This window comes from Rosa rugosa, chromosome 5, assembly GCF_958449725.1.
Source record: "Rosa rugosa chromosome 5, drRosRugo1.1, whole genome shotgun sequence".
Lineage (NCBI taxonomy): Eukaryota > Viridiplantae > Streptophyta > Magnoliopsida > Rosales > Rosaceae > Rosa > Rosa rugosa.
The window spans coordinates 50,054,358-50,069,394 of NC_084824.1; the positions used below are offsets into that span (position 1 = coordinate 50,054,358).

General features: G+C 39.2%; 4 protein-coding genes across 5 annotated transcripts; all 4 read left to right on the plus strand.

The window, feature by feature from the left end:
- LOC133709698 (large ribosomal subunit protein uL18-like) lies at window positions 1-1,178 on the plus strand. The gene has a single exon (XM_062135526.1). It carries the CDS (start codon window positions 83-85, stop codon window positions 983-985), a length of 903 nt encoding a protein of 300 aa, XP_061991510.1. The 5' UTR covers window positions 1-82; the 3' UTR covers window positions 986-1,178.
- A 3,254-nt stretch (window positions 1,179-4,432) lies between these two features.
- Window positions 4,433-5,276, plus strand: LOC133711826 (syntaxin-121-like). Its single transcript, XM_062137912.1, has 3 exons — window positions 4,433-4,736; window positions 5,047-5,112; window positions 5,212-5,276. Exons 1-3 carry the CDS (start codon window positions 4,433-4,435, stop codon window positions 5,274-5,276), a joined length of 435 nt encoding a protein of 144 aa, XP_061993896.1.
- Window positions 5,277-5,395: 119 nt separating this feature from the next.
- On the plus strand, window positions 5,396-7,822 carry LOC133710173 (actin-depolymerizing factor-like). The gene is made up of 3 exons (XM_062136176.1): window positions 5,396-5,568; window positions 6,385-6,650; window positions 7,413-7,822. Exons 1-3 carry the CDS (start codon window positions 5,554-5,556, stop codon window positions 7,561-7,563), a joined length of 432 nt encoding a protein of 143 aa, XP_061992160.1. The 5' UTR covers window positions 5,396-5,553; the 3' UTR covers window positions 7,564-7,822.
- A 1,381-nt stretch (window positions 7,823-9,203) lies between these two features.
- On the plus strand, window positions 9,204-14,369 carry LOC133710172 (cryptochrome-1). Of its 2 annotated transcripts, none has more exons than XM_062136174.1 (6): window positions 9,204-9,362; window positions 9,714-10,277; window positions 10,890-11,111; window positions 11,217-11,923; window positions 12,354-13,029; window positions 14,023-14,369. In XM_062136174.1, exons 2-6 carry the CDS (start codon window positions 9,965-9,967, stop codon window positions 14,037-14,039), a joined length of 1,935 nt encoding a protein of 644 aa, XP_061992158.1. In that variant the 5' UTR covers window positions 9,204-9,362; window positions 9,714-9,964; the 3' UTR covers window positions 14,040-14,369. The 2 variants fall into 2 exon arrangements, with proteins under 2 accessions (XP_061992158.1, XP_061992159.1); XM_062136175.1 differs by lacking the exon at window positions 9,204-9,362 and adding an exon at window positions 9,383-9,578.
- The last annotated feature ends 668 nt before the right edge of the window (window positions 14,370-15,037 follow it).

The following is a 15,037-nucleotide window of genomic DNA, read 5'->3' on the forward strand; positions in this document are numbered from 1 at the left end:
AAAACCCTAGCACATTTCACTCCTCCCTTTCTCTCTTTCTCGCCGCAGATCCAAAACCCTACCCCTTTCTCCTCCTCCTCCAATGGCTTTCATCAAAGCTTCAAAACCCCGCGCCTACTTCAAGCGCTTCCAGGTCAAGTACAAGCGCCGCCGCGAAGGCAAGACCGACTACCGCGCCCGCATCCGCCTCATCAACCAAGACAAGAACAAGTACAACACCCCCAAGTACCGCTTCGTCGTCCGCTTCACCAACAAGGACATCGTCGCCCAGATCATCTCCGCCACCATCACCGGCGACCTCGTCCTCGCCTCCGCCTACGCCCACGAGCTCCCCCGCTACGGCCTCGATGTCGGCCTCACCAACTACGCCGCCGCCTACTGCACCGGCCTCCTCCTCGCCCGCCGTGTCCTCAAGAAGCTCGAGATGGACGCAGAATATGAAGGCAACGTCGAGGCCACCGGCGAGGACTACTCCGTCGAGCCCGGCGAGAGCCGCAGGCCGTTCCGGGCTCTGCTCGATGTCGGCCTGGTGAAGACCACTACCGGAAACCGGGTTTTCGGAGCGCTGAAGGGAGCTTTGGATGGGGGATTGGATGTGCCTCACAGTGAGAAGAGGTTCGCTGGGTTTTCGAAAGACTCGAAGCAGCTGGATGCCGAGGTTCACAGGAAGTATATCTATGGGGGCCATGTGGCGGCTTATATGGGGACTTTGATTGAGGATGAGCCGGAGAAGTACCAGACTCATTTCAGCGAGTACATCAAGAAGGGGATTGAGGCCGAGGGGATCGAGGAGCTGTACAAGAAGGTGCACGCCGCGATTCGGGCGGATCCTCTGGAGAAGAAGACTGCCAAGCCGGAGCCCAAGGCGCACAAGAGGTTCAACTTGAAGAAGCTGACTTATGAGGAGAGGAAGAACAAGTTGATCCAGAGGTTGAATGCCTTCAACTCGGCTGCTCAAGGCGATGAGGATTCGGATGATGAGTGAAGAATGGCAATGGCAGCATCGGCATCGGATGGGATGCTGTGAGGTCTACTTGCTTTTTGTTATTTCGTTAGACAGCTGCTTTTTATGTTATGATGATGACTCTAAGATGGATTTTGTCTTTATATTTCTAAGTATTTTGGTATTTATGTTGTTTGAGATACTTGCTAGAAATGCAATTCAAGTTTTTGCTAAATTTTTCTGGGTGAAGTAGTTAAAGCTGAGTGATTGGGGTCTGATGGGTTTTGAACCTGCTGGGTTTTGCTTATTTCATTTGACTGCTCTGTGGTTTTGTAGTGTAAGATGTGCTGTATCTTTATAATGTGTCTGCTGTTTGAGTTGCTAGAAATGTGATTGAGTTGCTAAGGTGGTTATTCAAGTTGTGTCATTTTGCCTAGGTAGCTCAAGTTCTTCCAACACCCTTTTTTATAGGAAGTGATTATCGTGTTTAACAATTGAGGCAATCATATTTTGAACTGAAATGCACTTGAATTGGCTGCTCAAGTTGATGATTATGATGAGTGACAGTGTTGGATCTGATGATTATTTTCGTAGACATTGTTGTAGGGTTTACTCTCTCGCATGAATTTGTGTTTCTATTTTCCAAGTTGTGGGCTTTTCTGCAGTTCTGAATGCAATTAAAGTTGTTGTTGTATTCAGGTTGCTTCCATTTGGTTTAGCATCATTTTACTATCTTCCCTCCCAAACCCTTGTTCATTTGGCATTTACTGTTTGTTTGATTGATATCTTACATAGATTTTTTCTGTTGTCAATATTCAAGTTGAGATTTGGACAGTGCTATTGGTCGGTGTTTCCTTTGAGTGAAGTATCTTGAGGTACCTTAAGTAGTCATCAGGGGTACGGGGAAGCCATAAAATTAGGATCTTCATTGTACCTCTCCCTAAAGAGAATTATTCTGAGAAATGGTTTGCTCAAGTAGAACTCTATTGCATGTGTGATTGGCATTTGATACAAGGAATTTTTAGATGGGATCCTTCAAAGTTTTAAGGCACAACATCACTTTTATGCAGGGACCTTTAAAAGTTGCAGTAAATGTTATCTTTTTCTTCTGATTCCCGATAGACATTAGGAACCCAAATTTAATTGGATTTTCTATCAAACTGAAATGGTCGTGTCAACGGATTCAGACTTTTGAGTCTTTTTTTGACTTCACATAAATGGAGCTTTAGTGATTCATGATCCAAGTTGACATATATTTGAGGAAATTAGCAATCTGGTGGGGATGCACATACATTTTTAGCTGCCTGAAGGACATACAAAGCGATTTTCTCTTGGTCTTCAATCTGTTCATTTAATTGAAGTCTTTGCATGTAACCTTCAAACTCAAAATACGAAATCTGATAATTTGGTTGGATTGGAGCATTCATTGAGTTTAGCAGATTCCTAATTAGTGACCCTGCAAAATTGATCTTATGGGTACGGGTTCCGATCAAAAATCAATCTATTCTGACCTCCTGCAATGTTTTGAAATTCATTTGTTCTTTCCAAATCACTTTAAATTTTACAAATTCTGAAGGGTAGTGAAATGGGGCTCGCTGTTTACGAACTTCAATTCCCTCTTCTAATTTTCATGAGTATTTTCCATTGCACATGTGCATGAGAATGGGAAGAAATAGTGGTTTGCAAAGAAATGAGTGTCAATTTTACTGTGTATTTTTAAATTCAAAAGCGGTTTTGGTATTTAAATTGAAAATGAAGAAGTGCAAGTACCTTAACATGTATTCCTTTTTGAAATTAAAATTTGTTCTTCATGTTGCTTTTGTCTTAATATCGTTTGGGGCAGCTTGTCATTTTTAACTTATTTGCACTTTCCTCACTTCATCACCACGTTTTTTCCTACTAAAGCGTTTCAGTACACTGAATGTCCATCTTGAATTGTGATTAATGATTTTAATAAGAATGAAGTTGATTTGTCGGTCGAAAGTTGTTTTGCAAAAGAAGTGTAAGCAATGTTTCACCCTTTCAATTAAGTTATTTGTACATATTTCAATCAAGTTATTTGTACATATTGCCCTATGACCTGTAATTAGGAGCGCATATGTTAGTCCTATTTCGTACATTTCAGTTTGGGTAAAGGATGAGTCACAATAATTCTCCATTGTACTTATTGCTAATGTATGTAACTAAGTTGCTTAATATATACAATTTCTTCCCTCATAAGGCCAATACAGCAAAATTAGACTTATATTTACGGTATTAAAAATACAAATAATTACTAAGAATGCCACTCAAGATTTTTAGGTCAATTGCAATACGAATCTCTCTCTCTCTCTCTCTCTCCCCCCCCCTCCCCCCACAAGTCGTCGCCGGTCTATGCAATTCTAGCGATTCCTCTGCTTGTTTCTGACTTTGTCGATCGACTTTCTGATCGCCTCTCTTCTGACAACTAAGGCTTGGAGTCGCCATCAGGTTTACACGGTATTACTAGTTATGATGAGAGAGAGAGAGAGAGAGAGAGAGAGAGAGAGAGAGAGAGAGAGAGAGAGAGAGAGAGAGAGAGAGAGAGAGAGAGAGAGAGAGAGAGAGATGAAATTGGACTCAACGGCGCCGATTGATGTTATCGAACAGAGAACTAAGAGAGTGAGAGATCTGTAATGTAAAGCCAATGCAATTGATTTTGTTAAGTGAAAAGGCAAAATTGTCAGAGATGAAATAATTTGAAGATACATGTGGGCTTATTTGTACAAAAAAAAACTAGGTGACCTTATGACTAATTAAAGTTTCAAAATGACATTTTAAAGTAATTTTCTATAATATAAAGCCCCACATTCAAATGGCAAACATGACCTTCAAATGATATTGTTCAAAGTTACAATATCAAAGCATTCTATTCTATCTCATCGATGTTTTTTTTTTCTTTTTCTTTTATTTCAGTAAAAGATGATCAAAGAGTTTCACTCCTGCTCCCATGGTGACTCGAACCCATGACTCGAAACTCTCATCGATAATATGACAACACGATGTCCAAATAGTTGATGATTTGCTCACTATTTCATGACAATCTAGATTCTCTATTAATGTTTTATGTATCGATATGACGAATTATATCTAAATAACACCGTCTCGGAATTCTATTTAATTATCTTTCCAATATAAGCCGGAAGTACTAAAACCCTAAATCCGAACCACCAACTCCGAAATGCTCAAAACGACATCGTTTATACACAATATGACAATAAGGGGGGGTACGTTGTCACTTGTCTGGAAAATAATAGGGGGGTGAAATTTGCACCCCCAAATTTACAAACCACACCCCCTTTTGTTTTTTTAATAATATTTCATGTCACCTATTTTTACACTTCCTAAAACACCCTCCCCCTCTCTCTTCCAGACCACCACCAAGGTCCCCCTCCAAATCTTCGTTTCCGCATTCACTCTCTCTCTATTTCTTCTCATCAATCCGATCGAAACTCCGGTGAATAGGAAAGGATGAACGACCTCTTTTCGGGCTCCTTCTCCAGGTTCCGCAGCGAACCCGCCAACAACGACGAGTATGTCATCGAGATGTCGTTGGCGACGGCGTCCAGCACCGGAGTCAACCTCGACAAGTTCTTCGGCGACGTCGAGTCCGTCAAGGACGAGCTCAAGGAGCTGGAGCGCATCCACCAGAACCTCCAGTCTGCTCACGAGCAGAGCAAGACTCTCCACAACGCCAACACCGTCAAGGACCTCCGATCTCGCATGGACGCCGACCTCCGAGCTGTAGAAATGATGAAATTTGTGATCTTTGATTGTGGGTCTTGTGTGTTTATTTGAATGGTTTTGAGTTGGGAGGCCAAGATATTGAAATTTGGAAGTGAAATTGATGAATTGGTAAGAATAGGAATGTCTCAAGATTGTGTGCTAGGTGTTTTTGATGATATTGACTGTGTTGAGTTTCATTGGATTCTGTGCATGAATTTTACTGTGAAGTGATACATTTGTGATCTTTGATTGTGGGTTTTTGTGTTTGAAGGCCTGACAATCAAAATTGAATCTTGAATGATGATGAAGTTTTGATGAATTTAGTAGTGCTGTAATGTTCTTTGGGTTGGTCCGTCCAGCGCAGGTATACACCGTCTCCGACGAGAATCCCGACGAGAAGAAGCTCGACCTCCTTATCTCCACAGGTAAAAGCTTCAATTTAATTTCTTCTCCAAACTCCGGCAATGGCAAATTCGTCATTTCAATTTGACTGACTGAGATTGTGATTTCAATGATGATTGCAGATTTGCAGGGCAGAGCGAGGGGGACTTTGGTGGTGGTCTGGAAGAGAGGGGGGAGGGTGTTTTAGGAAGTGTAAAAATAGGTGACATGAAATATTATTAAAAAAACAAAAGGGGGTGTGGTTTGTAAATTTGGGGGTGCAAATTTCACCCCCCAAATAATAAATACCAAAAACATTTACAATATATATACAAATAGACTGAGATACTAGTGACACCTTGGTTTTGCTCTCTCTCCTCAAAACTCGAGTCTTTTCCCCTTTCTTTCTTCAGTGGCTGCTTATTCTCCTTCTTCCTTCTCCATATATTCCTTCTCTTCTCTCTTATCTGCCACCCACAAACGCTATGGCTTTCAGAGGAGTGAGTCTTCCTACTACCTTTTCCGATTTGTTATCTCTTTTGGGTTATGAATTTGTAGCTACTGTTCACTTTTACTTATATTCCAGGTCTGATTACTGGGTCTGGTTTTGCTTGCGTATAAAACCAACATGTGGGTTCTGATTTTTTCTGCGTTGTTGATCCAAAGTTTTTACCTTTAGTTGATCAACTAGATAAATTAATCCTCTTTTGCACTGTTTATATGTTTGTGAAGTAAAATGGGTTGAAAGGAAATCCATATGTTCTGGTTGAAGTTGCCTTTTTTATGATCTGTACTGGACTATGTATTGGAATTACTGTTAACTGAGGCAAATATATATTGTTGGTAGTAATTTCTGTAATTTTTTTCATGACAGGATTTGCTTAGTTTTGAACTTTGTATGTGGTAATATCTGGGGACTGGGATCTCTTTCATTGCATGTTATGGGGTCTTGGTTTGAATTGAAATTCGTTTTTCGTTTTAAGTTTTTGTTGTTGAGTGCCATTAAGGCTTCTGTAATTCCAACTGGTTGTTTTCAAGTTTGGAAATTTACCCAAAGACACTTTGAAGTTTGGCGCATAGAGCATAATCACTCTTACCTCTCTAAGAAAAAAAAATAAAAATTCTTTAAGGTTCGAAGGGTTAAGCATCATGTTTATTTTTTAAACTCAATCTTATTTGGTGGTATGGTGCTTGTTCTGCTGGAAGGATTTGTTATATGATGTTTTGAACTGAAATTTGATTATCTTATACTGTGAGAAATTGATGAGTGGTAGTTAATGTGGGTTGGAGTACTTGACTTATGGGTCTTTGTTCAGGGAAATGCTTCCTCTGGCATGGGTGTTGCTGAGGACTGCCGCAACACATTCTTGGAACTGCAGAGAAAGAAGGCCTTTCGCTATGTGATTTTTAAAATTGATGAGAAGAAGAAAGAGGTTGTGGTAGAAAAGACAGGAGGCCCAGCTGAAAGTTATGATGATTTCACTGGTTCGTTGCCTGAAAATGATTGCCGATATGCAATCTACGACTTTGATTTTGTCACTTCAGAGAATTGCCAGAAGAGCAAGATCTTCTTCATTGCATGGTTCGTTTCTTTTGGTTATTATGTTTGACTGAAGTGATGGTGTGTTTTGACCTTTTATTATCACTATATGTTCTATGAATTTTTCTCTTGGGCACTATGTTTGATTGAAGATGATGGCATGCTTTGACTTTTTATTATCAGAATATGTTCTCTGGGGGATTTTCCGCATAAGGGTGCATGCTCTTCCTGGACCATATATGATTGCTTATTTAGTGAAATAGGATACCGTTTGTTTGTCCCTCACTTGTGCTAATAGGATGCTCTTCAAAGGGGTAATGAAAGCACAGCAAATGAGTTCCATTCCCCACTTGCTTTACTGCTTAAGCATTTTGAGGACATCCTTTTCTGTTGGTGTATTGGAGTTTTTGTACAGCTTAAATTATTTTTTCAACTGGCTAATAGGATTATGCAGCCTAGCAGAATAAATGGTCTTGGGATTGATAATGGTTGTTTTGGGTTGAGTTCAGTTTATTTATATGGTGTGTTTGAAGATCAATTCCTCCTCCTCATCTTCATTTCCTACTTGGTTTATGTGAAATGTTGGATAAAAATTATGGATCTATCTGGTAATCTTGAGTCGCTGTGTGATGTCCATGTGAGTAATGAAAAGGAGAGATGTTTCTTGTTAACATATGTTATCTCCAAAGGTCTTTGGTTATGGTTGTATCTCTCCTATTTTCGGTGAAATACCGACTTTTTCTCTCCCATTTGATTTGCTATTGCCATTTTAATTTCGTTGTGATAAGAATGCTTCTTTTTCAGGTCGCCTTCTGTGTCACGGATCCGTGCCAAGATGCTCTATGCGACATCAAAGGACAGGTTCAGGAGGGAGCTGGAGGGTATCCATTATGAGATCCAGGCAACTGACCCCACTGAGATGGAGCTTGAAGTTCTTCAGGAGCGTGCACACTGAGCGCTTATTTTAAAATGGTTTGGCATTTCTAAGATGTACTGAGGTTTCTTTCAGAATATGTGCATTATATTTTCCTGAGAAGAAAAAAAATAGGTGTAGTTTAATATATTTAATAATTAGCACCTGGGAAGGCTGATTAGGAGGTCCTGGCTAAGATCTCTTATGCACAGGAATTTGTGCTTCCTTTTTACCATGATGCTTCTCAGGTGAAATTGGATATGGTTATGGTTAATGCTAATTTGATTCCTATTAAGTTCTATGAATGATGTCTCTTCTTTCATTACATTTCAGTTTTGCAATGAGTTTACTGAAAAAAGCTGGATCAATATGTCATGCATTTGATCACTGTGACCTGTTGGCTAAATTAGTAGTTCTGTTGTTGTCTGTGATAGTCGAAAGAGTATTTGCTGCAAAAGAGACATACCTTATGGTTAAAAGAAAAGAGAAAGAAACCAAGCCTTTTGGTCTTGTTCAATGGGTCAATACTATATTACAGGCAAGGGACCATATTGCTTCTCCTTGTTGCCCTGCTCTCTGATCCTCCTAACACCATGCTCAAGTGTCCCAAGTCTTACGCCATGAGCTTGCTTCAGGTGAAGGGAATTGATTAAATGTTTGATAGCACATGCTATTCAGATTTGTGGATACGGTGCGCATTTAAACAAAGAATGATGCAGCTCATCTGGAAATTATCTACCAAACAATAGTCAACTGCAATGACACTGAGGTTTTAGTTCATTCCACTTGGCCTCCTTAAGTTTCAGATATTTTGGTCATATCTGGACTGTCGAGCAGATAGGGGAATTGTTAGTAGTGCAAGGTTTCCTGGGGAAACCATTGAGAGGGATCGACGATCATACTTTTTAACCCATTTCGGCTCTCTCAGATGTCGAAGACAAGGGATACGAACAAATAGGAAGCTTATATCACGTCAGATTGACAAATTTTAAGAATGGGTCCTGAGAACGTGAGAAATATGTTAGGATGTTTGCTTTTAAAGAATGATGATCAAATTAGGTAGGGCTGGTCATGCCAAATCAAATTTTGGGTTCAAGAAGGCCATGATTTCTTCTACATGATATGTCAAGACTTGGACCGATTTGGTTCAACAGCACTTTTAAGATCCAAGTCGGTAAGGTTTTTGTACAAATCGTGTTCTTATCTCTGTTCACGTCCAATGGGGACAAAACAAAACTTGATGGACTTGTGAGAGGCTCACATTTCACATAACCAAATCGAAGAACATGGAAAAAAAGCTAAAGCCTTTCTGAATTTAGAAACAGAATCATCAAAGATATGGCAAAGCTGGAACAAAAGCTAAAGCCTTTTTGAAAATGGAAAACATAATCAATCAAAGATGCGGGAAATAGAAGCCTAATTGTTAGGCTGCCTGAAATCCTGAAAGAATAAGGTAAACACTATTTGAGTATCTTGGATTTTGAAGGTGGGATGTTAAAAGCCTTGAATGGAGGGCTTATCTCTTTTCACAGTGGGGTTCACAAAGTAAGAAGACAAAGAAAAATGCCCTCCACCACCGTCACTATCACCGTCTCCTTTCACGTGATGTAAGCTTTGAATGGTATGATCAAGCACTCACATAAAGTCATTTCTCTGATTCACTGTGTTTAACATATATGACCTCACAGTAAAATCCTAGTACAGAATACAGATAAGCTATTATTTATCCTTTTATGTACTATTTGAGATTTGGTTAAAGCATCATTTTGGGGTATTTAAGATCTTTCTCCATATTCTTCTGAAGATTGAGTTGGGAATTGTTAAAGCTTTTAAGCCCTCAAGTATGGTTGTTTCTTCTCTTTAAAGTATTGTCCTTTGCTAGGATATTCTAGTCGGTTTTTGGATATCATTGTTTATTTTGTATTATTAAGTAATTGTGGTCAGGTTCAGATTCATAGTGTTTTTAGTCACATGAAATCTGATCTCGTGTTGTTGAGATTGATTAGATGTGATTAAGGACCACTAGAATGGATGAACTGTTTTTTGAATCTTGTTGAGTAAGTGTTTTCTACTTTGGGTTGCTTTCTTTGTCAAAGTCATTGAAAGTTGTCTGGAATGTATTGGTGAATATATTTTGTGCAGTCCAAGCATTTGATTAAGGGATTTAATGGTGGGTTTTCAACTTTTTTCAGTGATGGGATATGTAGGTTACGCTCAATTGGTGTAGAGGTAGGTTGGAGCTATTAAATATCTTTGAGACAGTAATTGGTTGGCTTGCGTTTTTGAGGTCCAAAAAGTCTTCAACTGGAGAATTTGCAGTTCATTTGCCACTGGTTATGATTTTCCTTCTGGGTTTCTTATATTTAGCACCATGAATCTGATTTCTGGGATTTCTAAGGGTTCTTGATGCTGATATTTGATCCTGAAGAAAGTGAATTATAGGATGGGTAGCAGCAATAAGACCATAGTTTGGTTTAGAAGGGACCTGAGGATCGAGGACAATCCAGCCTTAGCTGCTGCTGCTAGGGATGGTGCTGTCTTTCCTGTTTACATATGGTGCCCGAAAGACGAAGGTCAGTTCTACCCCGGTCGAGTTTCGCGGTGGTGGCTGAAGCAGTCTCTTGCTCACTTGGATCAGTCCTTGAAGTCTCTTGGCGCTCAACTTGTGCTGATCAAAACCCACAGTACACTCTCTGCTCTCTTGGACTGCATTCAAGCTATTGGAGCCACAAAAGTAGTGTTCAACCATCTATATGGTATGTTCTGAAGCCTCTCCTCTCCTTAGTTTCACTGTTTCAGAACTGATATAACTTTGATCTTCTAAAATAGTAGAGAAAACAATCCATTTTCATTGTTCTGATATTTTATTTGGTGATTCTCTCAATATATTTTTATCTGTATCTCTTCGTGCCCCCTCATGTGTCTCATCTAGCAATGTCAATCCCTCTTTAGATGCCTATAGTAGTTGCAATTATTTTTGGCTAGTGGAAGATGATTGTAGTCATCTTAGATATGTATCTCCCCTCCAGAGTTGTTACTGTGGTGAAAGGAATTGGCCCAATATTACACATACTACCACTAATATCCATCATTCTCAGCCTGTGTTTCTCTATATTGAAAAATGAAGATTTCTGTTTTCATCTCTAGAATAGTTCACACATGTAAATCAAAGAAGGGGATAATCTAAAGGCTCATGTCAGTAATCAAATTAAAAACCATTTCATCAAGTGGGGATCAGCTCTAAGCCTCTAGTGTTGCTGGAGAGGAAAGCCCTAATCTGTTGGCACACTAAAATTGTTGATGGTTCTTGCAGAGTTACATCGAAGTGTTTCGAATTTTATATATTTACTCTTACTCCTTTATCCCAGATCCTGTTTCACTCGTGTGTGATCACAACATCAAAGGAAAGCTGGTAGAGCTAGGAGTTTCTGTGCAGAGCTATAATGCAGATTTGTTGTACGAGCCATGGGAAGTATATGATGCAAAAGGACAAACATTTACAACGTTTAAGGCATACTGGGACAAGTGCTTAGACATGGAAAGGGAACTTGTGACATTTCTTCCTCCCTGGAAATTATTGCCCGCAACAGGTACACTTCTAGTTCCTGAGATCTTTCTACGTCTTGCTTGCCTTTGTTTGGAGGCAAAGACATAAGTGAACAGGAATTTCTTTCATTTTTGGCTGTTATTTCCAGGAACGGTGGCGAAATGTTCAATCGAAGAATTGGGTCTCGAAAATGAAACAGAAAAATCTAGCAATGCCCTCTTAGGAAGAGCATGGACTCCAGGCTGGAGCCAAGCTGATAAAGCTTTAAATGAATTCTTTGATGGGCACCTGCTAGACTATGCAAAGAACAGGACAAAACTTGGGGGCAACTCAACATCACTGTTGTCTCCATATCTTCACTTTGGAGAAGTGAGTGTGAGGAAAGTTTTCCAGATAGCTCGAATGAAGCAGATACTGTTTGCAAAAGAAGGGAACTCTCTAGGTGAAGAGAGTGTGACTCTTTTTCTCCGGGCCATTGGGTTTAGAGAATACTCGCGCTATCTTTGTTTTAACTTTCCATTCTCCCATGAGAAATCACTGCTGAGCAACTTGAGATTCTTTCCATGGCAAGCTGACCAGGAACGTTTTAAGGCTTGGAGACAAGGTCGGACCGGCTACCCTTTAGTTGATGCAGGAATGAGAGAGCTTTGGGCAACTGGGTGGATTCACAACAGAATAAGAGTGATTGTTTCGAGTTTCGCTGTGAAAGTTTTGCTTCTTCCTTGGAGATGGGGAATGAAGTATTTCTGGGACACGCTTATGGATGCAGACTTGGAAAGTGATATCCTTGGTTGGCAGTATATCTCAGGGAGCTTACCAGATGGCCATGAGCTTGAGCGTTTGGATAGTCCAGAGGTAAGTACTTGATTCATTAATTTCAGAAAAGGAGCAAAATCTAATCTTGTTAAGCTACATGAATACCTGAACAGCAGAACTTTTATGAAAGAGTTGTTATGTGTAAAGGAAGTCTTATAGTTCCATTGAATGATTTTGCTTATACCTTATCTCAGTTATTCTAGTTAGAACCACAGCAATTGACAAGTAGCATATAACTTAGAAGTGCGATACAGACTAGGATACTAATTTTCATACAGGCTCATGTTTGAAATCGTTTAATTCTTATTGCTTTGAGTTGGCTGAGTTATAATTGTGAAAACAACACTTTACGTTGAGTTTTACTTTTGGACCCCTAAGTTGCTAGGTTAAGTGAGAATGACTACAATCGGAATCATGAATATTGGTCATAGGTTTCACTAATGGCGCTTTTTTATTTTTATAAATTCAGGTCCAAGGCTCAAAATTTGATCCAGAGGGTGAATATGTAAGGCAATGGCTGCCTGAGTTATCACGTTTACCAACTGAGTGGATCCATCATCCTTGGGACACGCCCGATAAAGTGCTTAAAGTTTCAGGAGTAGAGCTAGGAGTCAACTATCCAAGACCTATAATCGAGATAGATTTAGCTAGAGAACATTTGACTAAAGCCATATTCAAGATGTGGGAAATGGAAGCAGCTGCAAAGGCTGCAAACCTGAATGGTACAAATGAAGTTGTTGTTGATAACTCTGATGGGATTGAAAACTTGCCGATCCCAAAGGTGATCTTAAGGAACAACACTCATTGTGCTACTTATTCATCTAATGATCAGAAGGTACCTACATGTCACAATTCTGAGGGAAATCAATTGAAGAAGAGATCCAGATTTACACAAGGAGAACGGCCACTACCAGATAATGGGCACAGTCCTAATCCTAATGAAGCCACCTCAAGAACAATTGAAGACTTGAGCTCTACAGCTGAATCTTCAATGTCTAAGAAGCAGACAACCAGCAGAACTTCATTTTCTGTTCCACAGTCATCTTCCTCATCAAAAGCCAACCCTTTTATGGAGTCTGAATCTTCTGAAATGAAGCAGTCATGGCAAGAACGGAGCGACATGGAACAGAGTTCAAGCAAAGATAGTGAGTAATTAATAACTCTTTGAATATGATTTATTTTCGATCTGTGATTATGATTCACTGAAAGGGATAATCAGCTTTTGCGTTTGGTTTTCTGCCAAGATTTAATAATCAAATGAACTTAAGAGTTTGAGTCCAGGTTTGGCTATTAAGATGTATTTAGCATGAATTTCCTTGACTGTCAGTAATACAATGAAAAAATAGAGCATCACTAATCTGGTTTAGTAAATATGAAAGTAAGGGGCTCATATTCTAGTATATGAGAACTGAAGAGGTTGCTTCATAACTGTTTGGTTTCCATTAATGGTGCCTTGGTTAGTAATGTCAATTGGTTCGAAGTGCCTTGCATACTGTAGTGGTGTGGTTTATACAAAACACCATCTTGTCGGTTTGGTAATGTTGAAATGTTGAATGGTCCATACGAGTTTATACAAACACCATCTGTTTTTTTATATTTATTTTATACTTTTTTAAAACTCACTTCTGCAGCCTCTTCTAAAGTCATTCTCAGAAAGAGTTGGAGCACATTTTTTCAATGAGTGTCTTCAGCTTGCAGATGGCTTGAAATTTTATGGAGACATACTTACTTCTTTCTTGTCTCCATTGGTCTCCTCACTTCTACTTGTGGAGGCCAATACAAAACAAATGTAGGGTAACAAATTTTGTTTTTGGTTCTCACAAAGTGTGTGATCTTTGTGAATTTGGATATAAATAACAATGTCCAATTTCGTACAAGGAAACAAAAGCTGTTATTGTATGTAATACACCAGAAGTATTGGAAATGCTTTTAGGTCGGATTGGGATCCACTATGATTGCCTTCTGACATATTATGGTCTCCCCAGTAAAATTAGGGATGCAGACTTGTTTAGCATGATTTCGTAGTCTCAAAAGCTGAGAATTGTCATAAAGTTGGTTCTGTTCTGTCAGCGTTTGTCTTTGATTTCATTGTTTGTATTGATTTATTTACATGATTTGAAACTTCTGTTGGTTTTTAGGAGCTGTTGAAGATTAATGCCTCTAGTTCGGAATTCATTGGCGTATTGTTCATCACGAAAGAGGATGGTTCTGGAACTGAGTAATACAGTATTGTATACTGTCCTGTATGACTGTCAACTCAAGTGTACTCCATGGTAATGTAAATGATTACTTGACTGATCAGATGCCCATCTTTCCTCGATATAATAGATACAGATATTGAAGACTGACAGTTAAGAACATGTAAGTTAGAAACAATTTGCCAGCTATGTAGTAGATGCATGTTGTTTATGTATGTCTTCGGAGAGCTTCCTTTACTGAATCATTTTGTAGAGAGATTTGAATAAACTGTGGGTATTTTAGAAAACTCCTCCATAACTTTTAGACTAGCTAATTACTTCCAGAAATCTCAAATGTAACAAATTTGTGGCATGTACCAAGTGTGCAGTGCTTCACTTCCGTTTGCATGCCTACTTGAATACTGAAGTAAATAAGAACCATGAATTTCCGTCATTTCACATCATAATGTAACTGCAGAGTATCATGATCATTTAAAGGGCGAAAGTCCTTTTTTAAACTCAGTAGTGAAAATATGCTTAATGATGTGAAACTGTTTAGCAATCTTGGTTCAGAATTGAGAACTCTATTTTTTTTTTTCTTTTTTTTTTCCCAGAGGAATTAGACTCATGAATTTGGATTGTGATTGCTGACGCACACCTTTGCCAATGAAGGTTTCGTCCGCTCAAGGGACTAACAGTAAGCCATTATCCTACATACCATTTTGCCGATGACTTAGTACCAACACCTTTAAGGCTTTAACCCTTTCATCGTTGAAGGTGTTAGCACTAGAGGTGATAATAAGAGAGGAATGGTGTCGATACTTTTATTGACGATGAACTTGTTAGAAAAAGCCATTGTGCCCACGAACTTTCATTACAAAGTTGAATTACCCACAAAAATTATCGGCAAAAACGTTACATAAAAAGTTAAATAAAATAAACATTTTTGCCTACAAGTATTTTGTTGCTAAAAGTC